Source organism: Cataglyphis hispanica, chromosome 2, assembly GCF_021464435.1.
Source record: "Cataglyphis hispanica isolate Lineage 1 chromosome 2, ULB_Chis1_1.0, whole genome shotgun sequence".
NCBI classification, from domain to species: Eukaryota; Metazoa; Arthropoda; class Insecta; order Hymenoptera; family Formicidae; genus Cataglyphis; species Cataglyphis hispanica.
In genome coordinates, this window is record NC_065955.1 from 9,737,222 (window position 1) to 9,765,213 (window position 27,992).

The 27,992-nt window shown below is 31.3% G+C and overlaps 2 protein-coding genes across 7 annotated transcripts; one reads left to right on the plus strand and one right to left on the minus strand.

Moving 5' to 3' along the window:
- Positions 1-203: 203 nt before the first annotated feature.
- LOC126859143 (myotubularin-related protein 3) lies at positions 204-8,590 on the plus strand. Of its 5 annotated transcripts, none has more exons than XM_050610163.1 (16): positions 204-1,019; positions 2,416-2,475; positions 2,625-2,943; positions 3,122-3,308; positions 3,431-3,609; positions 3,695-3,896; positions 4,107-4,297; positions 4,398-4,593; positions 4,652-4,837; positions 5,416-5,580; positions 5,680-5,930; positions 6,000-6,233; positions 6,306-6,597; positions 6,759-6,860; positions 6,932-7,116; positions 7,239-8,590. In XM_050610163.1, the coding sequence occupies exons 3-16, from the start codon at positions 2,636-2,638 to the stop codon at positions 7,570-7,572; spliced, it is 3,012 nt and encodes a 1,003-aa protein (XP_050466120.1). In that variant the 5' UTR covers positions 204-1,019; positions 2,416-2,475; positions 2,625-2,635; the 3' UTR covers positions 7,573-8,590. The 5 variants fall into 5 exon arrangements, with proteins under 5 accessions (XP_050466120.1, XP_050466121.1, XP_050466123.1 ...); XM_050610164.1 differs by having other exon boundaries at positions 204-1,007; XM_050610166.1 differs by having other exon boundaries at positions 204-896.
- Positions 8,525-26,843, minus strand: LOC126859152 (gustatory receptor for sugar taste 43a-like). Of its 2 annotated transcripts, none has more exons than XM_050610178.1 (9): positions 26,800-26,843; positions 23,753-23,876; positions 22,947-23,148; positions 18,462-18,678; positions 18,058-18,391; positions 16,129-16,239; positions 15,040-15,314; positions 8,844-9,002; positions 8,525-8,766 (listed from the first exon to the last, which is right to left on the minus strand). In XM_050610178.1, exons 1-9 carry the CDS (start codon positions 26,836-26,838, stop codon positions 8,608-8,610), a joined length of 1,620 nt encoding a protein of 539 aa, XP_050466135.1. In that variant the 5' UTR covers positions 26,839-26,843; the 3' UTR covers positions 8,525-8,607. The 2 variants fall into 2 exon arrangements, with proteins under 2 accessions (XP_050466135.1, XP_050466136.1); XM_050610179.1 differs by lacking the exon at positions 26,800-26,843 and adding an exon at positions 24,017-24,202.
- Positions 26,844-27,992: the final 1,149 nt, after the last annotated feature.

A 27,992-nucleotide genomic window follows, 5' to 3' on the forward strand; every position in this document is an offset into this window, starting at 1 on the left:
AATTTATAAGTCTCTAGAAATTAGCTAATCAATGCGCTTAAAAAGTTTATCGTACGACAAATATAATATCACCCTAAAACAAAACGTACTTTAGGATAATTAGAAATCACTAATATGACTTTTTCATAGTTATGTAATTTACTAGAAACGCGCCTTATAGTGTGCAACATTTATAGGTTGCGTTCCATAATTCACTGCCAGTATTGAAAATTTGTGTGTACGTGACGTAAACTGTAGATTTTCAGTACTAATAGTGAATTACGGAACGCAGCCCTAGTAATTTACTAGTGTGCGAAAATTGTACTTGTTTTGACATCATGCGACACGCAATATCACATTGAAAAGCATCTTTATATCCGGTGTATGTGTGTATGTACGTATGTGCATACATACTGTCAGTACGATCGAGCAATTTTGACGCCGAGACTTTTGGAGCTCTCAGGGTGATACGCGAAACTTATTGAATCTCGTTATCGTGGACGTTCCGTCTCAGCCACGACGAAACTGACACGCGGCCATGAGGTCGAGCTGTAGGAATGATAATTGATGGTCATCGCCGCCGTCGTCCTATACTCGCGTCGAGTCCGTGTCTCTGGCGTCTTGTTGTAGCGGTAGTGTCCATGAGGACGATGCCCCGAGTCGTGAAGGAAGATCGTTAATGCGTGGTGTCTCTTCGCGCTTTCGTTTTATGGATTCCGCGTGAAAGAGCACGGCCTGTATAAGGGTGAGAGAGAGAGAGAGAGATAAAGAGAGAGAGTGTGAGTGAGTGAGTGAGTGGTGTGTGTGTGTGTGTGAGAGAGAGAGAGAGAGAGAGAGATATCTTGAGGATGTACAAAATCGACGTGCATGTCGTTCATCGCTTGGAATCTTTCTTACCAGTGTGAGTAGGCCTCCAAGTGAGTAAGAAGCAAACTCTGCTAGTAAGATTATTCTGTCCTCTTTCTCTCTTTCTTTCTTTTTCAAAATGAAGACAAAAAAAGGAAAAAAGGAAAGGAGAGAAAGAAAGAGTGAGTAGTCGCGTAAGTAATTACGCGCCGTATGCGATGCGCGTTTCAAGGTTGACACATGTCGCTTGCTTGGTCGCATAGAGAGCGAAGAAGAAAAACTGTTTACATTCGTTAGAACGAAATGAAGTAAAATGTCACGAAATACTCGCGCGATTGCACACTTTTGTTTGCGATTTCAAACGATTAGATGCGCAATAATGGATTTGTATGTGCTTGTCTCTCTTTCTCAATCTCTCTCAGCTATGCTATACATTACGTATCTTTTCGCAATAAGATAGATGCTGCGTCTTGTCTAAAGAATCTGAAAAAAATTACTGGCTTCCTACAGTTCTTTTTAAACACTAATAGGTATTATCTTCTCTGTCAAAAATCCATCTATTTTAACAGCGCTGTAAAATTCTAGAGAGAAAAAAAAGGCGTTCGGCTTTTTGAATGCGTCCCTCCTTTCCATCCCGCATGCGAAATTGGTCTCTATGAACTTTTTGACGGAGTCGGAATTAAAATTGATCTCTCGGTCGCTGTCCCTTTTTATATGCATGGTCCCATTTATGTATGTATGTGTAATCTGGACGAGGGGAAAAAAATAATCGGTCGACTGGAATTGGTAATAATCGACATTGATGTCCGGAGCGATCCGAAACGAGATCCACTTTCCTCGCGCTCACGATGACACTGCGATTAAACCGCGATACGAGAACGCGTTCCAATAGCCCGTGAATTTTTCGGAGATACAGAATGAAAATGTGAGATGAAAAATAATGTGCAAAAGAAAAATTTTGAATAAAAAAAGATTATATAATTCAAAATGTAATATATTTATGAATCTGTTTATTTGATTCACACCTTCTGCATTTTAAATGAAAAATGGATGTACACATTTGGATTTGAGGCAAGAAATAAAGGGTAGAAAATATATACACATAATTGAAAAGAATATGGACAAAAATATTGAAAGAGAAACAATCATACTAAATAATAATATTAAATTATATCATTAATAATATATATATATATATATATATATATATATATATATATATATAAGCGCTATGTAAAATCTATGTATTGTATGGGACAGGAGAAAAATGAAAAAATTTTGATATTTGCTTATTTGAAATTAATAATTGTAATATAAATATTTATAGCATTCTCATAGAGGATTATTTAGGTTTAAGTATTTAAAAAAGATTTTTTTATGAAAGAATATCAATAATTTCAACAGTATTAATGGTCTAGTAAATATAAATATTTTTCTTGTGCTTTCATTTACTTTCCAATATTGTAGTTGAAAATTATTTTTAATCTTTAATATTATGATATGCTGAAAGCTTAACATGTGTAAATATTGATGCGTCGTATGTTTATACAAGTCAGAGCATACATATTTTTATAAGTTGTTGTGTTACAGGAGGCAGAATATCTTATAATCTCGAGATATTGAGTACTCGCTGATAAAGTTTTCATTAAAGTAAGTTGAATTAATTTATTGATATAAAAAATGATAAAGATAAAACAATACGCATCATTCTTCTGTTTGCTTCGAGATATTTGATCTCTATTCTTGAGATATATGCATAGAAATGATTATTGATTCAAGTACATAATTCTTTATTGTAGAAAGCGCAGAGATGGAAAGTTCTGAGGAACCAACCAGTCTGCAATCTATATGCCATCTGCATGCCTCAGAACTGTTCCCCAAGCACACACATTTTGAGTGCGAAGATGAGACACTGACAATTCCATTCACACCATTGAGTGGGGAATCGGTTGTGGCCCTAGGACGAACAACGGATGGTGTTTTGGCACTTTCAAATTATAGACTTTATTTGCAATTAAGCCAAACGTGTTACAATATACCTCTAGGTCTTATCGAGCAATTAGAAGTCAAAGAGATTTTCTATTTACATATTGGTTGCAAAGATGCACGTTCTTTAAGGTATCTTCAATATTTATTTTTTTATTTTTCATCTTTTAGAATAGATTTAACATTTATCTTAACATTTATCTTACTTTTTACATTATTTATTTATTTATTTGAATTTTGGATTTATTGAAGATTATATGCAACAGATTCTATAGCTGTTCTAATCAAGAATATTGCGTTAATATTTTAGTTGTGCATTTACCACAAACGAACATTGTTTAGAGTGGTTTAAACGATTACACAAAGTGACCTATCCACGAAAAAGTATAGAGGATATATTCGCGTTCGCTTATTATGCATGGTCTATAGAAGAGGGCAAAGATTATCCTAGACTTGGAAAAGATAATAATTCTTATATTACGACTTTTAATTCAGAGGTGGGTATATATCAGAAAAATGTAAAAGTAATATATCAGAAAAATGTAATATATCAGATTATGAGAGTGCAAAAAATTTTTTCCATGACACAAATGTTTTCATGAAATTTGTATTTTTCCAGGTCGAGCGATTGAAGTTCAATTTACATGGTACATGGCGTATAAGTCAAATAAATAAGGATTACCGAATGTGTCCATCTTATCCGCCGCAACTCTTGGTTCCTGCTTGCATTTCCGACGAAACTCTCGAGTTTGTTGCCAAATTTAGAAGTTCCAGACGTATTCCAGCTATTGTGTGGAGGTATGTATTACTCTTTTGTTTTACGCGTGATTTATAATTGAGTATTACATTTTTTGTGTTTTATTAAAGCAATTACGGTTTTTAGGCATGTGAATAATGGTGCTGTAATAGCTCGCAGCAGTCAACCGGAAGTTGGTTGGCTCGGCTGGAGAAGTTCTGAGGATGAGGATCTTTTGAAGGCTCTCGCAGACGCGTGTAGCTACGATAAGGGCGAATCTACAATGGTAGATTCGCCTATTACATACTCTGATGTTGGTGAAAATACTGTAACACCAAACGCTGCCAAGGTAAGAATCTTGATAGTTAATCTTAGATAGTTAATCAATTGATGAACAAAAAATTTAATTACTAGAGAGAAATTCATAAAAGAAAGATAAGACTCTTAGGTATTGATTACATATAATTTAATTTAGTATTATTATAGTATTCTAGTGTACAATAGAATTATTTTCTGCGGATATTTTATATAAATAATTTTTCTTGCTTTTTATGTGCAGAAAGTTTTAATTATCGATGCGAGATCGTACACAACAGCTGTAGCAAATCGGGCGCGCGGCGGCGGCTGCGAATGTCCAGAGTATTATCCGAGTTGTGACATACAATTTATGAATTTGCCAAATATTCATTCGATACGGAAAAGCTTTCACGCCGTGCGACAGCTTTGCGCGTCGGATGCGGATCAACCAAAGTGAGTTGTTTTCTCAAATTCTGCTATACATCTTGATAGACATTCTTAATTCATTTTAATTAACTGTATTTTTTTTATTGTAACAATTTCTTTTTTACAGTTGGTTAAGTTTGTTGGAGGGTACGCGATGGCTGCAACACATGTCAGGCTTACTGCGAGCGGCGGTCACCGTGGCTTCCGCGATTGAAAGGGACGGTCGACCAGTATTAGTGCATTGTAGCGATGGTTGGGATCGAACACCCCAAATTGTTACGTTAGCGCAGATACTACTTGATCCGTATTATCGCACTATGGAGGTAAACAATAACTTCTAGAGATCAAATTCGCTTACTCTCATCTCTCTTTTTATTTTAGGGGTTCCAAGTTTTGATTGAAAGAGAATGGTTAGACTTTGGACACAAGTTTGCAGATCGATGCGGTCAAACGATCGGTTGCGACGATCCCAACGAGCGTTGTCCTGTATTTCTTCAATGGCTCGATTGCGTCCACCAGTTGATTTTGCAGTTTCAATGTAGCTTTCAAATGTCGTCAGCATATCTTGTAAATATATAATAAATAGTCCTATATATACAATATATGTATATATATATATATATATATATATATATATATATATATATACATACATACATACATACATACATGCGAGCGCGCGCGCGGTGTCCGGCATTAATTGCATCACCCTTCGTATGCAGGTAGAGCACATAAAACTGAGAAGAAAAGTTCCGTACCATTTTTTTCTATAACGCTTAATAAGAAAGTTATTATTGAGTAAAGTCTGGCCAATCATCGCCGATCTTTAGCCGGGCGCACGTCAGTGAGGCGCTGTAAACAGCTGAGCACTCACGCACACATGCCAGGCGCGCGATTCATTGACGTGCATCCAGCTAAAGGTCGGCGCTGAATTGCCAAACTTCACTCAATAACTATTTTATTATCGAAAAAAATGGTACAGGACTTTTTCTTTTCAGTTTAGCCCAATCTGCCTTCACACATTTCGGGTATGTCAAAATTTTTGGGACACCCTGTATATCGATATATACGTATGTATATTACAGAGATATGTATTATCGAAAGAAATTTTTTTTAAATAATCTGACAACAACAACGTGTTTTAGGTGAAATTAGCCCAGCATACATACTCACAATTATTTGGTACATTCCTATGTAATACCAGGCAGGAGAGACTACAATTGAGAATACGTGAACGTACGTTTTCTGTTTGGCGTTTTCTCAACTCAACTGCGTTTGTGAATCATTTATATTCGCCATTAAAGAATCAAGTATGTTATGTCAATTAAAATTATATCGCGCTTTTGACATGATTCTTCACGCAAAATAGTGATTTTTATTAGTTTTATTATTTATATAATGTCACATAGGTATTATGGCCAAGTTGCAACGTGCGCGATCTTGTCTTGTGGTCCGAAGTGTATTTAGGTTCTATGGAATCATTACTCGGTATGAGAGATGATAAGCAGAGAGTGACGATGATTGACATCGAAGGTGGCGAGAACGAGGAACCGCAGGGACAGATGACGAAGACGAGGTCGTATGGTGATCTCATGCACGCTCCTGATCACGCGGCTTATTTGCACCGAAGACGTAGCGATCCGAGTATTTCCATGGAGAAGTACGTAATCTCGACAATAGTCTTTGCATGTTCTTTTTAAATTTATGTTCGAGGGTTTCTCTATTGTAGAAAATTCGATTCTCTGGCACTTGAGACTGAAACAGATCAGAAGAGCGCAAAAAATATGGACAATAACAAAAATGAAGCTGCAAACAAAAACTTATTGGAGAGTGAAACCAAGACGAAACGATATACTATTCAAACATCCAACGATTCACCCGCTAATCCATCGGTAGATAGTTCCACTGACACTTTGATACCTAATGATTCTACCGTTGCAGTAATCAATGGAGAGAAAGAAGTGTAAGTACTTGTTACTTTATATTTTTATGTCTGCATATGTTTTGAATTTTTATAATTTATTAAAATTTCTAGATCACAGACAAATTTATCGCGGGATATTGTATCGCCATGGATCGAAACTGGTACTACCACAACCGGACGGACTGTTTGCTCATCGTGTAATCGCAATCACAACGAGGGTAGTGATGTGAGTGATACTAGTGCCCCATTGATATCAAGAACTCCCAGTAGCATATGTCCGGCTTCTCCAACCCATCAGGACGTTATGCTAGATAATCCTGACTGGCTGGACGATGTTGACGGTCTTCCTGTCATATGTTGTGACATCCAAATGCGAGTACAACAAATTATCGTAGAGCATAAGGTACTTGAAGCAGCAGTTAATATTTCTAGCGCATTCTTCACGAAAATTTCTCTGAAAATATAGTCGACGACATATTACAAAATGATAATGTCCCGCTCTGTGAAGTCTTTTAAAATGATGATCGCGTCATAATTAATATAACTTCCAATTTATTTGTCTAGCTTAAGGAAGAAGCTCTGAGGAAGGAATTACACACAACGAGGTTGGCACTAATCAAGCAAGTTTGTAATCACAATGCCGATACTGATCGTATCGATGACATTGTGAGTAGAATTTTTAATCTGTTGGTTTTTGCACGAACATGTAACGAAATGATGTAACGAAAAATTTATAGGGTTCACTACCGGATTCCGTGGGCAGCACTGGTGAACATGGAGAGTCACTACCATCGGATATGTCCTGGGAAGCTGTGGAGGAGTTGAGTCCCGCGCCCACTCTTTGGGTGCCCGATCATGCTGTAACACGGTGTATGGGTTGTAACACGGAGTTTTGGCTTGGTAGACGTAAGCATCACTGCAGGTATGCATTTTTTTATGCGCGGCGAAACCACGATAGACTGCTAGATTTTCTAAAAGATGAGAAGGCACACACAACGATGAGGAAACAAATCTTAAGCACAATCTTATATTACATCCGATTAGATGCTGCGGCAAGATTTTCTGTGCCGATTGCTCTGAGAACTCCACCCCTTTGCCCAGCGAACAGCTCTATAATCCTGTAAGGGTGTGTAGCGACTGTTATACGCGGTTGCACCACCATCATCACACAAACTCCTGTCCATGCAACGCCCGTCACCAGTGTGCTAAAGCAGAGAACGAAATGGCTTCTTCTGAGGTGACTCCTCCGCAATCAGCAATATGCCAGAGGTCGAGAAAGCTGCCGCCCGCTGTAACAAAAGACATTTGCTGCGATAATCTATTGCAGGTGACGCATCAGAAAACTCAACCATCTGTCGCAGCAGCTACAGCAAATTGAGGAGACAGGTCTGAAAAGCCGAGCAAAAGAGACAAAGCAGAGGAAAAGCAATTTGTTGGGGATGGCGCGATTCTCCTCTCCATCAATTGCTGATCAGCATCATCTAACTCCGTGCGGCGCGCATTGCATCGCCGGACATACTTTGTATCGGATATATACATAGCATGCGGATTAACGCATCTAGAGTATCCTAAGCGATTTAATATATTTATTGCTAGATTAATAATTTGTACGCGAACAAGAATGTATAGCGAATACACAGAAAAAAAGGGCAGAGTGAGAGAAAAAAAGTTAGTATGTTGTACATACCTTAGGAGTAATCTCAAGCTAAAATTCCTGGCTTCTTCTGAGAGATATTCCTTTGAGAGATTCAGGGACATCCTTCAAGAATTTATCCGTTTCTCTAAATATCTCCACGCTTAGCACGATAGGAGGATGGTGAGTGGCAAATTTTTGGATAGGCTGTGATCGACATCTAACTTTGTTAGACGACTATATTATGGAGCGAAGTGCTAATTAATTGTCAATTTGATCACGACGAGAGCGATCGTTAATTAGCGATCAAGATTAGCGGTCGGGCGAAACGAATGAGATTGTATTTCTTACCGCCGCCGTATGTATGAGAATATTAAATGTCATTATCGCACGCGTCTGATATCGATCGGTTTCACATTCAAAATCCATATTTTATCCTATATCGCAATCCTTTTTTTATCATTAGATCTATCTGTTGACGAAAAAAAAAAACCATTTGCCTTTGTATTAGTAAATTTTATGCTTAGTTAATTGGTTTGTATCAAATGTATTATGTATTTCATGTGCGCTCTATTGATTTCATCATTTTTAATTGCATCTGAAATCTGCATCTTTGTGCATTGTAAAATCAAACATTCATCCCAATTTCATTCTTTCGATGGATATTTTACGAATAAATGTGTGTGGGCGACATATATTAAATTTTGAAAAGCTTTATTATTATATATTCAAGAACATAAAAAACAGGAACGAAGAAAGAGAAGCACAGTTTGTCTTAATTTATAGACCCAACTTTCCCACTGTGATATTGTGAAGTGTCGTCGCGTTTTTCAACATTTGCGTAGCATTCTTTAATATGTTGTCGAAACTACCCTTTGTATCATCTTCTTTTTGAAATTGTATTAGTATCACGAGATATGTTGTGACTGCGCCAGCAATCTAAAAAATATTTTTTTATGTAAATTTTTTTATTTATCTTCAGAGTTAATATGCAGAAAAGAAGAGTTAAAACTTACCGAAGTCACGAGAGTACGATCCAGAGTGAAGAGTCCACATGCTGAAAATTCTAAAGGGCGGTGAAGAAGTTGAAGCGAAAAGATTTCTAGTTGTTTCGTCCCTTCCCTATCATGATTCGCAGACAGCAATTGGCTTACCAATACCGCTGTCTTCTTTCCCTGAAGATAATCGTATAATATACAGGAAATATAAAATAATAGTTATTAACGTAAGAAAGCAAAATTCAAAAATATGTTCTAACCTTTTAATTTCAAGAAATAAGGAAAAATTTATTATGGTAGTAATTTATAATCTTTCTGAGTTTTTTTTTTAATTTTGTTTTATTTTATCAATAAATATTGATAAAAGAGAACTTGATTCTGACACACACACACACACACATATATATATATATATATATGTGTGGTGGTGTGATGTGCACTGCTGCGCGTGTCGTGTGCGTGTGTGTGTTACAGATCATGATCATTGAAATTGAGAGTCATCTGTTCTTTATAGCTTAACTGGCTGCATTACCCACACAACACAGATGATTGTTTGTTGGTTGGTCAAGCAACGCGGTAGTGTCGCGACGCCAAGTTCATAAAAAAAAATCGCCAAGTGCATAACAAAAATTTTCTAGCATGTGAAGAGTTTGCCTATGTAGGAGGCCACGGCGCTACTAAGTAGCTTATCCAGAGTTTTATGTCTATAATGGTTTTGATAAACTTTCGATTAAAAGCTTCGAAAAAAAAAGCTTTCGATTGCAACCAGTTTCAATAAGATTGGTGCTGTCAATCCTGAGGTATGATAATCGTTAGGTTCAGAATTGTGAAAAAAATTTCTTCAAAATTCAGACTCACGTACATATGCCCGCATGCACACATACAAAGCAATTTTATCCCTCAAGGCGTGTTTACAGCACTCATATACTATTATTCGTTTGAGTGTGCAAATATGCCTCGAGAGACAATATGTATGTGCGTGCATATGATATGTATCAAGCGACAGGAGTTGACAGTAGTATCGTGACACGAGAAAGAGAGAGAGAGAGAGACCGGAACGAAAGGGTTAATATTAAAGTGACATATAAAAACTTGGCGTGCCCGAGTTGCATTATAAGTCAGACATTTTTATTAATATTGATAATGGTTTTTAATAATCTTTTTCAAATTTATATTTCAGATCGGGTACGCCAAGTTTTTATATGTCACTTTAATATTAATTCTTTCGTTCCGAGTTTCTGCTAAGATTATCATTAATTTTAAAACAAATCGATCTATATTTGGTATGGACTTTTAAATTCAAAATTGGTGATCGATGTGATCGACATTATTGCAGTAAGTAATATTATGATTTACTATCTTTAATAAAAACCGTAATATAATAATGCTATTTTCTATATTATACAAAATATTTATTATACAAAATATTTATTTGAAACATAAGTGTAATTTTTTAATAAAAATAAAATGCGTTTTAATTTTTTTGAGAAAATTCATATTTCTATAAATGCAAAATTAATTTTACAAATGACAAATGTTATTTCAAATTTTAAATCTTTACAAATTAAATTTCTTCTACTTGGCTTAATTATTGATTTCCCATTTAGTTTTTATTTTTTAGAGATTTTTATTTTTTAGGGAACAATTTTTTTATGTTATTTTTTAGAGGTAAATATTTTTTCAACTTTCACATCTTTTCAACTTTTTGTTGCGTACAAGGAATATTTTTTATGTACTTGGTGTACTTTTTTTTACCTTTGTGAGATTTTTTTAGTGTGATAGTCATCTTTTTTTAGTCAACTTAAAGTCGACTTTAAAAAGTCGACTCGGATATAGGTTCGATCGGACACAGGCTCGATCGGACACAGACGCTATACCAAAGTACATGTATGGACAGGAAGCACGCGCGCGCACGCACACACACGCGCACACACACACACACACACACACACACCACACACGCACGGGGACGCAAAGAAGGCTTTCGGTCCCCCTCCCGCACCCACCCTCCGGTAGGCAGGGTGGACCTCGCTTTACAACTTACAATGTACATGCTACAGTGTCCGATCGGGCCTGTGTCCGGTCGGGCCTGTGTCCGGTCGAGTCTGTGTCCGATCGGGAAATTTTGTTGTGTCCGATCCGTAATGTGCGCAAACGGGATGATCTCGAGGCGACCACATTTCCAAGAAATTGATAGCCGTCTTTCTTATTATACGTTCAATCGGAAATATATATTTTACGTGAATAATCAAATTCATTGATCTACTTAAGAAAATATCCCATATAGCACTGAAGTTTGCAGCAACATTACTCTCTAACATTGCATCATTGCATATTGCAGTAATGTTGTAGAAATATTGCATATTGCAATAATGTTGTAGAAATATTGCATAGACATTATTTTACATTATAACATTAACAGTTTTGCAGAAATATTGCAGAGTTATTATTTTACAATATAATTTTAGTAACATTCCAAAAACGTTACAAAAAGTATTTGGTAATCGCTAGTTCGTTTGTTTAGCGCTACATGTTGCTCTATCCCGCATTTAATTTCTTACGATGATTATATAAAGGTTACAAAGAGCGGCTATTATGACATCAAAAATATAATAACTATTTTTACTAAGTTTAAATTGTATGGTATGTCCTCAACACAGGGAATTCAGACAATAAACTGAAATTTGTTTAATAGTTTTCATTCTTATATAAAACAAAAATTTGATAATAAATTTCTTATATGCAAGATATTTCAAATTTTAATAATAAATTTTGAGATTATTTAAATTTATATACATTTCAGACAGCACATAATACTAAAAGATAACGAAAAAATGTTTTTTTAAAATTTCGACAAAACGAAAAGATGTTTTTAAGACATCTTTTCGTCTTACCGATAAAGAAAACATAAAAAAGATGACGGAAAGATATCTTTTTTATGTTGTCTTTTTCAGCAAGACGAATGTATATCTATAAGATATCTTCTTCTTGGAGAAAAAGACAAAATAAAAAAAATAAGTTTTGTTATTTTTTTTATGCTGTTTTTTTCGGTAAAGCGAAAAAACGTAGATATATCTTTCAGGCTAATCAAAAATAGTTATTGTTTTAAATTATTTTATATTTATATATATTGAATGTATTAAAATGCAATATATATGAAGAGTAAAGACTGTTTTATCGTTCGTTCTTGCAAGATAATAATACACATATCATTCCTTATCTGCGAGAACAGTCTCTTGTGTCTAGCGATCTACAGAAAGCGTGTGAAAGCATAATCCAAAATAATCATTTTTTTCTTAAACTTTAATAATAGTCAATCTTAAACAATAAGTTAGCAAAGAAAGTTTATACATTTTTAATAAAAGTTTATACATTTATAATATATATTTTTTGTTTATAACCTTAACCTTAACTTATTTTTTATAAAATTAAATATATTCTAAAATTTGAGGTTGTGTTCAAGCACAAATATCTTTTATTAATTTTTAGATAAAGGAACATTACCACAAAATGTTAACTTCATTAACTTTTTTATAACAGATTAAAAAAGATTAAAAAAGATTTTTAAATTGTATTTATGTTTGGCATCGTAAAATGCAAAAAACACGTGTTGTAGGATTATTATTATCTTTCTGTTATAGGTTTCTCTGCGATCATATTAGTGTACATAGTGCATATAGTATCGTTGTGTACATATAATTAATATATCTTAATTTATTGTGTTATATTAAATAAATTATGTTGAATAAATTTTATAAATATATATTTGCTTTTATATTTTAACCTAACCTATTAAGACGATGAATATAGAGATATCTAAAAAGAAATCTTAATAACTAAAAGATATCTATAAAAAATCTTTAAAATGACTAAAATATATCCAAGACAAGACTTAAAGACTACTAAAAGATAACTCTAAAAAACTCTTTAAAGTGATTAAAAAGATATCTGAGAGAAGCCTTAAAGATTATTAAAAGATGTCTACTATTAGTCATCTGTTTGGCCATCATATAGATAAGGTTTAAAAGTGACTTAATTTAAATCATGAGTCAACTTTAACTCGATTAAATGCTTTTCATTAAAAGATATCTTTGACGAAAATATGTCAACCCAGAGAGAAACATAAAGTCGAGTAGATGTATAGTAGGCGTCTATTCGATAAGTCTAAGATAAATCGATTTTCGTATCTAGATAAACGTCGTTATGGCCACTTTTAGACATGTCTTCTAGATGTTTTATAAATGTCTATAAGATTTCTTGTATCAGATCATTAAAAATTAAAATTAAAAATTGAATTTTGACCAATCAGGACAAAGAAATTTTAGCTCTTTTGTCCTAATTAATCAAATTCCAATCTTTAATCTTCAATGCATAATTTGAGACAAACTTAATCCATCAAATAATTACATACAATGACTTAATCCAAATCTACAATATGGATATAAGCTTTCAACATTTAGCTCTGTGCAATAAATATTTGTCTTTCTTGAATTTTTCGCACTATAGCAAGAGCATGTAATTTGGCTATGAAATATAATATTATTTTATTATAATACTATTTTATATCTTAAGTAGACAGTAATGAATCTTTTCTACTTTTTTGGACACTTTATATCCGATTGAACATTTATCTTTCCGATTTTCCAAAAATCAGTTCAATTTCTAAGTTTACCTAAAGAAATAGTGTCAGAGATTAAACTGACAGAAATAGTTGTTATAATGTTATTAATTATCTTTTGCAAGCTTTATATACACTTTATGACAAAAACTTGATCTTGAGTATATAAAGTGAATATTGCGCCGCATAGCGATAAGCAAATGAACTATAAACCTGAGGCAGTCAATCACTAGCAACTTTTCCATAAAATAATAATATTCATTCAATTAATAACCGGTCATATAATTGTACATTCAGCAGGTGGCAAAAGAAAACAGACATATGTTATCTCTATCTCTCTTCAGTTATAGCCAGAAATATCATCAATCTCCAGACGCATATATGTTATATTGACAGAAATATGTTCTTGATAATACGAAGTAAATTTTAGTGTATGACTACAAATATATTTTGAGATTAATTTTCTAACAACAAAATTTCTATTTGTATTATGATGCTACATATTGCATTAACGTTTACTTAAAGGTCTATTAGGTGTCTATTAAATGACTTGCAGCCCGAAGAGTGTTTTATAAATAATATATTGTTCTTGTGTAAATATTAAGTTTTAATTGTGTCCAAAAAATGTAATTACACAAAATAACATGACATCTAGCTCAAATATTTCTAGATGTTATTCTAGACTGATTAGATGGCTACAACATCTAATAGACATATATCCGATCTTCCGTTTCTTCCTGGGTAAGTTTTAAGTAATCCTTTTAGACGACTTTGTGCTGTATGGGATACTAGATCTTGACTTTTATAGGTCTAATTTCTTATTATTTTTTTCATATGTTCAAAGGCTATTATATCCATAAATAAAATATTATTGCATATATATTATATTGCTATGTTGCTGCAATATTATATTGCAATATTTCTATAAGCAGACTGTTGCTGCAATATCATAATAACATTATAGCAATATTTTGTAATGTTTCTGCAATGTTGTAATCTTACAGAAAAATTTTGTTGCAATGTTGTTACAATCTTGCGGTGTTGTATGGGAATTAATCAAGTTTTAGAGAAATGTCACTATCCTAATGAAAATGTAAATTAATACAGATGACATATCGTGCATATCAAATCGGCGACTTATAATCACTATAAAAAGTCTAAAACTTATAAAAAGTCGACTTATAATCACTATAATATTGACTAAAAGTTGATCTAATCGCCAAGATGATTGACGACGGTTGATCGACTTTTTAGTTGTCATAAAGTCGACTATATTAATCGATTCACGGTCGACTATAGTCGAGACATTTGTTGCCTATTATTCAACTACAAGTTGGCATTCAGTCTAACTTTGAAGTCGATTTCAGACTTTTTCTGCTGACTGATAGTCAACTAACAGTCTTTATGTTGTTTGGGTAGTTCAAAATTTAGAAATCTTTAGAAAAAAATAAACTCTGTGCAAACGAGTGCAAGCAGTTTAGCTATAAAGAACAGAATCTGAGTCTCCTTTTTTCAACATTGATCTTTTTATATTAATAAATTATATGTGCATATGTTATATTATTAATTATTTAGATTAGATCATATTACACATACTTGCATTGTAGTGGCATATGTAGGCTGCACTATTATGAGCAGTCTCCAAATGTGGAAAATGCACCACAATCCTTGTACTGCAAGGAATAACGGTTCGCGTCTTCCATCAGCTTCCATTATTAAAAAGTAAGGTGTGATAATCAGATGTATTAAGCAGGTAATAGTAATTGCGAGTACAACGACGCCATAAGCGGTATTTATAATCGACACTGTGTCACACAGTGATGCGTGTACTGTCATTAATTGAGATATACTGTCCGCAAAACTTCTGCTATCTGGAAAACGATGCTAGAGTTTTAATTATTATCGAAAAATTTACTTTAAATTATATATATACATACATACATATATATATATATATATATATATATATATATATATATATATATACAGGGTGTCCGATAATTCGCGGATTACCCTTTAAGGGAAGGTAGAGGTGTTATTCTGAAGAGAAAAGTCCTGTACCATTTTGTCATTTTCTCAATATTTAAGAAAATATTAATTTTAAAGATCAGCCAACGAAGTGTCGCGAAAGCTCGCGGCGCGAAAGTGCCTCCACTGTCAATTGATACTCGGTCCGCGGCGAAGCAATGGGAGGAGCAGTTTGCGAGCATGCTTCGCTATGGCAACCAAAGAAATACACACATAATGCGCGCTCCGTTTTATGTATGTGATTTTTTCATTATGTGTGTATTTTTTCGGTTGCCATAGCGAAGCATGCTCACAAACTGCTCCTCCCATGCTCACCGCTATCAATCGACAGTGGAGCATTTCGCGCCACAGCTTTCGCGGCACTGTCAGCTGATCTTTAAAATAATATTTTCTTAAATATTGAGAAAATCACAAAATGGTACAGGACTTTTCTATTCAGAATAACATCCTCTACCTTCCCTTAAAGGGTAATCCGCGAATTATCGGACACCCTGTATATTATTATATATATTTTTTATTATTTTTTGATGTTATTAATATTTAAGAATTAGATTTCTATTACCATTATTACTATTGCAATTTATTACGAACATGAATTAGTGCTTGTGCACTTTTATCAGATTCTTTGTGAATGCATGGCTAAAACTAAAAACGTACCATTTGCGACGGTGGAATCTATGATCTTCGATTTACGAAACAGTCTAGTATTTCCTACCATTTCTTGCCGGATATACGTTATAATTTGTCCCTGATCTCGAAGATCGCCAGCTAAAAAATTTGTGTGTCTTTTTAAAAACATTAATTTAAACATAACAGCAATAGAGGGTAAAAACAATTAAGTGGGAAAATTAATAGATAAGAGCCAAAGCATATTGGTACGCGAACTTATTATTGTCAAATTTTATTAATTAATGTTCATTAAAAATGTTTTGAGCTATCATGCTAACAACACACCATGTCCGAAGGATATCTGGGAGGTATCTGGAAGACATCCGAGGATGTTAAACATCCTCTGGATGACTTCTGGATATCGTCTGCACATGTGAGTTGTTAGAGCATTGTTTTTAGTCTATCATTAGCATGGATGTAAATATATAAAGATATGAAATTGGAATTTAAAAATTTGACATACACAGCATTTGCAGTTGCAGTCAAATTTCAAATTAAAAATAATAATCAGAATGAAGGCTCATTAAAATAATCAGATGGAATCTGTACAAATAAGAACAATAGCGTCCAAACGCCATTGCTGCATGTATATCGAAAATGGATTATAATATAATGATACAATTTGATTGATTTTATAATCATATTCTGATTATACAGATCTGCAGGATTTTGCGGTCTGAAAAAAACAAATAATTTCTTATAGTTTTTGTGCGCTGAATCCAAATTTGCAAATCAAAATGGTCTATTACATGGTTTTTGTGAAAAATAAGATTGAAATCCCCAATAATAAAAAAGTGTTTTTTATCATCTTTGAAAATTGTAGCAGGCAAATCCGATGTGCAAGAGATTTCAAATAAGGCTCAAATGAAAAACACAAATGAAGAATGTACTTTAATATAAAAATATCAAATCTTTTACTACAAGTATCAAATCCCAAGCGCAGAAATCGAACCTCAAACGCGCTTTGCTTATGGAGGTAAATGTATAGTTATACTGTGTCTCACGTTTATTTACGGCATCATTTACTTTTACTTTTTGTGCGGTTTGGAAAAACTGAATAATTTTCTATAGTTTTTTATGCGCTGAATTTAAATTTGCAGGGCAAATTATAGAAAACTACTTTTTCCAGACTGCACAAAAAATATAAGTAAACAATGCCGTGAACAAACGTAAGATATAGTACGACTACATTTATCTCTATAAACAAAGCGCGATCTGTGTGTTCGATATCTGTGTTTGGGGTTTGATAACTGCAATAAAAAATTTGAAATTTTTAAAATACAGAATTCAAGCTTTTATTTGAGCCTTGTTTGAAGTTTCTTACATATTGGGTTCACTTGTTATAAATTTTCAAATATGCTAAAAACACATTTTTGAGGAGTTTCAAGCCCATTTTCTCCAAAATCTGATGTGATAAACCATTTTTATCTTGCAGATTTGGATTCAGTGCACAAAAACTATAAAAAAATATTCGATTTTTTTAGACCGCATAAAAAATATAAAATTATAGTGTTATTATTTTTAATTTAAAATTTGATTGTAACTGCAAATGTTTTGTGTATGTCAAGTTTTAAAATTCTAATTTAATCTTAATATATTTATACCCAAGCAGAACAGAAAATCACAATAATATGTGATAAATGACATCATAAGTGAATATCAAAAATTATTATGATTTATTATGTGATTTTGACATGATTTTGATATTATTGTAATTTTTTTGTTCTGCTTTTCGATATCCATGTTGAAGATGGACCCAAAAAGATGGTCCATTTACATTTTTAATACACATTAATAAAATTTAATAATAAGTTTGTGCATCAATATCCACGCTTTGGCTCTTATCTATCAATTTTCTTAGTTAATTAATTTAAAGAGTTGACAAAAGAATGACTAATAACTATTAGAAAAATGCACCTAATCCAAGATCCTTCCTAAATTGATTCGTTATTTTGCCGCTTTTGAGGATGTTCTCGAGGCTCTTATTGACTCTGAAGAATCGCTGGCCTACGTTGTACACAATGATGGCATACTGGACTTCCATCATAATGATGACTACGTACATAAAGTACAGAGGGAGATAATTCAGCGGGCCTTTGTCATCCAGCTTCTTACTTAACTTCACCTCATAGTTCCATGTGTAGATATCGAGACATGAAAGAATGATGGAATAGGAGAGGCTGCACAACGTTAGCAAAATGGTGTACCGCTGCAGTTTTTTCGGCGAAAGAATTCCCAGCTTTTCGTCGCACTTGAGACGAATAAATCAATAAATTTAAATGCGATAATCTCTGCGATAAAATTAATTAGACGAGACTTACATCAACTAGTTTATCCATGACGGTCTGCACTTGTTGCCAGTACACAATTGAACCGATGATAGAGGCGGCCGTGAGACTCATCACGCCCAATATATCGCTTGTGGTGACAATTACTGCATTTTGCGATTTAAGGCGAGTGCTATTTTCCCATCCATGTCTGAGATCGCGCCAAAAACCCCAAATCTCAGCGCCTATCAGGCACATCAATATGCACAAGCTGCAATACAAATGTGTTGTTTCAATTATATATTTTGTTTATTTATGTATTAATCTAATAATCTTCAAGTTTTCTTATATTTTTTTTATATTAGGATGGATCAAAAAGTGAGATTCTGTCTGTTTCATTGTGAATTTTTATTTATGTACAAATTTAGGATTTATTGTATTAAAATAGAAGTTATAATGACTTGATTTTTCAACATTCTTTTTCAAATCTCTTGAAAAAGATTGATGTATTTCTGTTTCATCTGATACTAGTTTGAAAATTGTCTCTTGGTAAAAATCCGACTTTTAATATTTAAATTATTTTTGAATAGTATTTTGTAGTAGTGTTGTAGCATTCTGTGATAATACAAATCTGCATGATTTTGCAGTCTAGAAAAAAACGAGTAGTTTTATATCGTTTTTTTTATGCGCTGAATCCAAATCTATAAGTCAAAATAATTTATCACGTTAGATTTTCGTAAAAAACGGAATTGAAACATCCAAGAAATGCGTTTGTTACTATTTTTAAAAATTGTTTTGAAAGCATGCACCTGCAATATGCAAGAGATTTTAAAAGTCTCAAATAAAAGCTTGAATAATTTACTTTAATATACATATTTAACATGCATATACAAATTTTCAAAAATAATAAGAAACGCGTTTTTTGTGTATTTCAACTCTGTTTTTCTCGAAAACGGATTTAAATTCAATGCACAAAAAATTATAGAAAATTCTTCGGTTTTTCCAACACAAAATATGGGGAGGTACAGTGTAACTACATTTATCTCTAAAAACAAAGCACGCTTGAAATTTGATGGTACTTGCGATAAAAGATTCGCTATTTTTGTATTAAAGTATATTGTTCTGAGCTTTTATTTGAGGTTTGTTTGAAGTTTCTTGCACATCGGATTTACTTGCTATAAATTTTTCAAAATACTAAAAAACTCATTTTTTGGAAGTTTTAACCCCATTTTTTTTCAAAAACTTGACGTGATAGATCATAGATTTTGTCTTGCAAATTTGGATTCAGCTCACAAAAAACTATAAAAAATTATTTGATTTTTTCAGACTGCACAAAAGTTATAAAATTATGCAAACCTGTGTGATGGATCAAAAAAGCATTTCAAAGAAAGAAGCCTGGATTTTTTTAGAGAATCTTAAGCTTCTTGCAAGTATCCTCACTATAATGGCAGATTTCACTTTGCATATCAAACTTAGGAATTTGTGTAATTATTTAATTGGAACATTATAGATCCCTCTTTTTCCAACTTTTATTTTTTTAAGCTGCTGAAGAAATATACTGAAGACCATTTATCTCTCTTTCTTCCTCTTTTCAAATGATACAGCAATACACAAATATATATATATATATATATATATATATATATATATATATATACAGGGTGTCCGATAATTCGCGGATTACCCTTTAAGGGAAGATAGAGGTGTTATTCTGAATAGAAAGTCCTGTACCATTTTGTGATTTTATCAATATTTAAGAAAATATTAATTTTAAAAGATCAGCCAACAAAGTGCCGCGAAAAGCTCGCGGCGCGAAGATGCCTCCCACTGTCAATTGATACTCGATCCGCGGCGAAGCAATGAGAGGAGCAGTTTGCGAGCATGCTTCGCTATGGCAACTGAAAAAAATACACACATAATGCGTGCTCCGTTTTATGTATGTGATCTTTTCATTATGTGTGTATTTTTTTTGGTTGCCATAGCGAAGCATGCTCGCAAACTGCTCCTCCCATTGCTTCGCCGCGGACCGAGTATCAATTGACAGTGGGAGGCATCTTCGCGCCGCGAGCTTTTCACGACACTTCGTTGGCTGATCTTTTAAAATTAATATTTTCTTAAATATTGAGAAAATGACAAAATGGTACAGGACTTTTCTCTTCAGAATAACACCCTCTACCTTCCCTTAAAGGGTAATCCGCGAATTATCGGACACCTCTATATATATATATATATATATATATATATATATATATATATATATATATAGAAGATGAATGTATAGATGCTATGCACTTAGAATGTATGTGTATGCCTCCAAGAATGGTTTAAATATTAGGATTACTATTTTATACACATTACCGATAGCTTTAGAATCTGTACATGTCTCATTGCACATGTTATTTGATATATCAAATATTTGATATATCAAAAAAACATGTGGAACGATATTTACAACTATTGGTAACTATTTGTGAATAACTCCCTAAGAGACGGATTTTTTCTGAGAAGGTAAAAATTTGTATCAAGATAGATCAATAAGTATATTAATCTCAATAAGTGTATTAATCTTCTCAAAGCTTATATTAAAAAATTATCATTATAACTTATATTTTAACAATAGTCACAATAAGTCTAATTTGTGCATAAATAATAGCTAAATATCATAATAAAATAAGGAACTTTACTTTTTGAGATCCATCCTAGTATCCTATAGCACATAATGTTAGAAATATTGCAGCAATATTGCAATAATACTGGCAACATTACGTGTTAGAGTACAATATTACAAAAATATTACTGACATATTACGCGTTTATAAATAACATTAAAATATTACAGTTATATTGTTGCAATATATCACATTCTAAAAAGCAAAGTAATGTCAAATGACATTTTAATAACGTCTTATTAACATTAGAAGTCATTAAGACGTCATATGATGTCACTTACTACTTGGGATGTGATATATGTGGCATTATAGAATATAAATAAAATATTTTAGAGGTAATGTATTGTGTGTGTGTTGTAATATTATAAATATATTTTTTATTGATATACAACTGTATATATCACTCTGCAAAAATTTGAATAATATTAATGAAAAATATAAAATTCATTAATTCATAAAATTACAAAATCAACATATATACGTGCGTATAATTTTCGCAAAACAAAATGTTATTAAAATTAATTTATTAGGCTGATATGAAAGTAAGTAATAATATCGTTATATTACAAATATATTATGATTGTTTTATTGCATAATTCCAATTTTCATTATTTAAAATATTATGTTATATACAGAGTGCCCCATTTTAAAAGTTCCATTCTTATAACTTTTCAGGGTCAACATTTGAAGGAACGACTTGGATAAAAGTTGTAGGGAACAAAGGGGGCTATCTAATAGTGACCTTGGATTTGACATTAAAAGTAATTTTCAAAGTCATTTAAAAGTCAACTTCCGTTTTTTAAATAGAAACCCCCATTTTTTATTGCATATTCTTGTAGTTTATCTTGAGAGCTTTTCAAAACACTATAATAAAATATTTTTTCATTAAGAATTTTTTGAGTTATTTTGTATCTTAATCTGACATATTTTCGTATAAAATATTTCAAAATTATTTAGTGTTCGATAATTGTATCGTAATACTTTTATGTACAGAATAAAAAGATGAATCAAATGGTGTACAGAAAATAATTATTTTTAAAAGAAAGTATGCAATTATTTGCAATATATTTTTTTTATAAAATTATTTATTTTTTCTTTACACCATTTGATTCATCTTATTATTCTGTACATAAAAGTATTACGATACAATTATTGAACACTAAATAATTTTCGAGATATTTTATATTTTATACTAAAATATGTCATTAAGATACAAAATAACTCAAAAAATTTTAATGAAAAAATATTTTATTATAGTGTTTTGAAAAGCTCTCAAGATAAACTATAAGAGTATGCAATAAAAAATGGAGGTTTCTATTTAAAAAACGGAAATTGTCCTTTAAATGACCTTGAAAATGACCTTTAATATCAAAATCCAAGATCACTATTAGATAGCTTCCTTTGGTCCCTACAACTTTTATCCGAGTCGTTTTCCTTCAAACGTAGATCCTGAAAAGTTATGAGAGTGGAACTTTTAAAATAAAACATCTTGTATGTATGTATGTATGTATATATATATATATATATATATATATATATATATATATATAACTGTAATATAAAAATATTTTTAAAATATCTAATTCCTTGCAATATTATATAAATATTACAATAATACAATTGTGATGTTATCAGTATATTATTGCGATTCATTTTAATATTCTTTTTGGAAATTTTGTTTTTAATATTCTAGCATATGTATTCCATATTCATGTTATATTTTATTATGATATTATTATGATATATTATGTCCTTAATAAGATCTAATATAATTGTCAAATACGTACTTCTCCTCTTTTAAATCTCGAATAATTTGATTTTTATCTATATGTAGTTGTGAAAATGTGAATCGGTTTGATTGTTCATGTCACCTGTAAATGCTATCGATGGTGCTCAATCGGCCTTGATACCTGCCAGATGCCTGTTGGACAAATCTCGTTGGAAATACGCCGGACAGTTTGCTGATGTGATAGATTGGAAACACTGCTTGGTATAAATCGCTGTTTACTGACTTATTATTACTCGTCACGTCGGGATTTGCCATGTCGTATTCGTCTACGTTTAAAGGTTTGTCTATATACATTTATTTCAGATTATCGATTCAAATCGCCCATTCACTATTACAGCACATCTAATAAATAAAATATAGCAAATTTTTTTACGCGATATGATTGTTAAAATTTTGTGAATCAGTTTTGCAATTTCTATAAATTCTTGTGTTGCACATAATTGTGCAACATTTATTAGATTTGTAATATTGATTTCGTTTTATTTTTCTTAAATATAATTGATTAAATGTAATAGAAACATTTAGATATATTGAAATGCCAAATGAAATAATTGGTATGATTTCACCATTTTGAAGATCATGATCTTGAGGAAATACTTCAAAATTATTGAAAAAAGATCGGTGAAATTTATTTATTTTGTAAAGATAATTATTTTGTTGAAAAAATATTTTTGATGTAATTTTTATATTTTAATATTTTGTTTTTTTTCATATAAAAAAACTTATATCTAATAACTTTAAATAATTTTAATTATAGAGAAAAGAAAGAGGGAAAACAAATCTAGTCAATATAAATGTATAAATATTATAAATATATATATTTAAACATTAAGACAACTTTAAATTTTATTCAAAAAACGATGTCAAGATGTATATATCATATCTTACTGTTTGTATTATTCGCCATTTGCTTTTTAAAATTGTTCCATCCTACATGCATTTTTTTTAGACATGAGAGTAGATTCGCCGATATCGCTCGCAAGATAATTCGCGAATTGCATTGAATGGATTCCTACGATCATATATAACAATTAATTAATTTTATTAAATTTATAATTTTTCAAATCTTTATAACATTTTATTATTAAAATAAAATGTAAAGTGTATATTGTGCATAAAAAATAAGAAAGTAACTTTTACTGTAAATTTCACCTTTTCATATTCGGCGGGACAAAGAAATAAAATCACGAGATCTTTCGTAAAAATACTGTTGCTTCGCACAGAATAGACTTTACGAGAATTGCTATCAATCGCATCGTCGATCGCTGAAGATTTATCGCAAGATTATTGATAATTCACGAGAATTCGAGGCGCGAATCACAGAACAAAATGCGACGCAGCTACGTTTGCAACTCTCTATGCACTTTATGCATATTCCGTTCCTCCCATCCCCACTCGTCAGATTGTCGATAGATAATTGTTGTTGACGATTGAGTGCTCGCGAGAGATGCTTATCCTTCGAAAAACATATAACACTTATCTACATCCCTGCACGTGTACTCGAACACGCGACGAGATTTTCTCGTGCAAATATATACATTGGTATCTATAAAAAAAGCTCTATGATCTCACGTAGGTGATTTCATTCGTGTAATAGTTCTCATTAAAAACAAGAAAAAGAATTCTTTATAGGACGATAAAGGTCTCTTATTCTCTTCGCGCGTGATTGAATCAATAGAAAAGAGCGCGATTCTTAGTCATGTTATCTTCTATCGTGCAACATATTATTAGGCAAATATTAGCTGAGAATATTAAATGAAAACCGTACAATTATTATTTTTGTTTTTATATGTGCAATCCTTTAATACTTGGTATTTTTAATATGCAATATTGCACAATGCTTTTGATATTTTATATTCGAAAAATTTTTTTATAGAAGAAAGATTCTCTTTGTCTCAAATTAAGTAAAAGAAAGGATAAATCGTTGATTTTATATATTATTTTTCACTATTTTTTTGTAAACTGTAACAAAATATATAATTATGTATATATATAATTATGTATATATATATATATATATATATATATATATATATATATATATTTGCTTTCTACACACGACACATGCACGCATGCGCACGACATGTAAACATACATCTACACGTCCACGCACACGCACACTCACACGCATACCACATTTATGTAAAAAAATAAACATAAATATTTTTAAAATTTTTATTTATAATAATATAAATATAATATAAAAACAAAGCAATCTAAATTGTTTTATTCTAGAAATATACTTTGGAAATAATATATGTGTATATTAAAATTATATAAAGCAATAAATACAATAAAATAAAAAAAATAAATCAAATAAAATAATTTATCTATATTATTTTATTTATTTTTTAAATAAAATAATTTAAAAATATTTATATTTAATTTAACACATATAAATATGGTTGATATATATATATATATATATATATATATATATATATATACACAAGGTGTTTTGAAAATTTTGACACACCCGAAGTGTGAAGGTAGATTGGGCCAAAGTAAGTCGAAAAGTTCTATACCATTTTGCAAAATTTGCAATAGTTTTTGCGTTATTAATTAAAATATGTGAGCTAATGAGCGCGTTGGAAAACGATAGACCGGTATCAGTAGGCATGTCCGGATTACTTGTGTACGTTTCTTAGCAACGAAAGTATCATCTAAGCAAGAAGTGACAGCGTGATTTCACTTGTGTGTGTGTGCGTGTGTGCGTGCGTGCGTGCATGCGTGTGTGTGTGTGTGTGTGTGTACAGGGTGTTCTAGACCCGTACAACCCCTTTTTTCAAAAACTAAGCATTTTAGAGAAAAACGTTTTGAACAAAAATTGTATAGTTTTGAAGGGAATATAAGATGATGTCATTGGTTTGACCTTGGATGGCATCGTTAAGGTCAAGTGAAGGACATCTTTAATTTCTTAAATGGAATCTCCTATTTTTTATTGCATATTCTTATAGCTTATGTTGAGAGCTTTCCAAAACACTATAATAAAGTATTTTTTTATTAAGCATCTTTTAAGTTATTTTGTATCTTAATCTGACATATTTTAGTATAAAATATAAAATATCTCGAAAATTATTTAGTGTTCGATAATTGTATCATGATACTTTTATGTACAGAATAATAAGATGAATCAAATGGTGTAAAGAAAAAAAAATATATATATATATATACATATATATATATATATATATATATATATATATATATATATATATATAGAATTATAAATTTTTATAATTACACTTACACAAATGCACAACGATAGTGTGGTTGCATTTACAAACATTATAAAACATAATTTTATACATATACATACACATGTATATGATATATGTTTGTATACTTATGCACTTTTTTTTAGCGTCGTGCAAATGTGTATATATACATATACATACATACTTCATAGTCATTAATAATAGGGCTTGATCGATACGACAAGTAATATCTGACTTTTGTGTCAATCATATTTTTGCAATCTATTATTGGTTATATACAGTAAACATAATCTTCATTATATTGTTAACGTTTTTTACATATATTTTTCTTTAGTCCGAATATGTAATCAAAATTTCTTTTGTGTTTATTTTCTATGATAGCATATATATGATAATATATCACATTAGCAATTTTCATAAAATTGTTAATTATAACAACAATACATATTTGTAGTTATTTTTTAAGAGAAATATTCTTCATATGAAATATACCAAGAACTTAAGTGTGATCAACATTCTGCAAAAGAAAAAAAAGAAACGGTGGTTACATATTTAGACAAAAATAAGTAATCTTAATTGCAATTAAGTATGCCGCTTATTATATACGGCAGAAAGAATAATATAAAACTGTACTTGAAAAAAAAGTATTTATCACAGTTTATCTAATATATGCTTGCGAGTGTGAAAAATGATTTTGTTGTTCAACTTTACACGTACCTGGATTGAAGAACTGAACGCGTAGAACTGAAAGAACATCGTCGTTGTTGTCGTCGTAAGGAGAACTACTTGTGAAAAGAAAACCTTTGTGTAAACATTGTAACTTCGATCACTCTCGTATTTTCTGCACAATCGATCAAGCGCCGCGATAAATGTCCGTAATTACGCGAGGGTATGAGATACGAAAGACTGTGTATTTTTTTTATTTCAGTGTGAAGTATATAAATTCATGAGTTGGCTCAAAAAAATAATGATAAAAATAACTGTTTAGTTTTCTCGTTATTCTCCCGTTACCGAAAAATATAACGAAATTACTCTTTCCATTACAAACAAAATTTGTAACACTGTTATTGTATTGGTTATAAGTAACGCATTATTTCTCAATTCCACCTCTTTTTCTCTCTGCATTTTATATGTGTTAATATATAATATATATTCCACAGTGAGAAATACAGAAAAAAACATTTATTAGATGTCTATTAAATGTTTAAGACGTCTCAGTCGGATTATAATACGATTATATACACTTTTTTAAAAATTATTAATAATTATTTTATTTTATTCTTTCTTGCAAAAGAATTACACAAAAGAGCTTTGTAAGTTTGTTATTTGCATATAAAAATGCGTTTAAAATGCGATAAAGAAATATACATTAAAAACTCTAAAGATTAAATTAATCATAGAAAATTGTTTTGTTTGTTACTGGTAGTGAAAGCGAATGAAATGAATAAGTGATAATATATTTTACGTTATATTTACAATTTAATATTTCAAAAGAAATTAGGTCGTTATCATCTTTATAATAAGAGTTTTATTTAACGTTTCATGGCTGCGTTTCTTCCATTCATTATATCCATTACCAATATTGAAAATCTATACATAGTTTACATCACGTGCACTATAGATTTTCAATATTGATAGTGAATAGCGGAATGCAGCCTGTATATATCTTAAGTTTATTAGTTATTTATTTTTTAATTATTTATTTAATATTGTTTATAATATTATACATATTATATTTATACATCTAAATTTATAAAAGACAAATTAATTATTTATCAATTTATAATTAATTTATAAGACTTAAATTTATAGTAAAATATAATGGTTATTTGATCTGAATTAGATTAACCCGTTTATTCGAAAACGCTAGTATCGGCACCTTTAATGTAATCGTCCTCAAATCACGAAGT

Excerpts from the sequence above, each read along its gene's own strand:
- LOC126859152 (XM_050610178.1), bottom strand. The coding sequence starts at position 26,838 with ATGTTCTTTCAGTTCTACGCGTTCAGTTCTTCAATCCAG. Across the intron at positions 18,392-18,461 it reads TCATGGATAAACTAGTTGAT|TGCGACGAAAAGCTGGGAAT; the intron begins GTAAGTCTCGTC and ends ATTCGTCTCAAG. Across the intron at positions 16,240-18,057 it reads TAGGAAGGATCTTGGATTAG|CTGGCGATCTTCGAGATCAG; the intron begins GTGCATTTTTCT and ends CAAATTTTTTAG.
- LOC126859143 (XM_050610163.1), top strand. The coding sequence starts at position 2,636 with ATGGAAAGTTCTGAGGAACCAACCAGTCTGCAATCTATATGCCATCTG. Across the intron at positions 3,309-3,430 it reads TTACGACTTTTAATTCAGAG|GTCGAGCGATTGAAGTTCAA; the intron begins GTGGGTATATAT and ends GTATTTTTCCAG. Across the intron at positions 4,838-5,415 it reads AAATGTCGTCAGCATATCTT|GTGAAATTAGCCCAGCATAC; the intron begins GTAAATATATAA and ends AACGTGTTTTAG.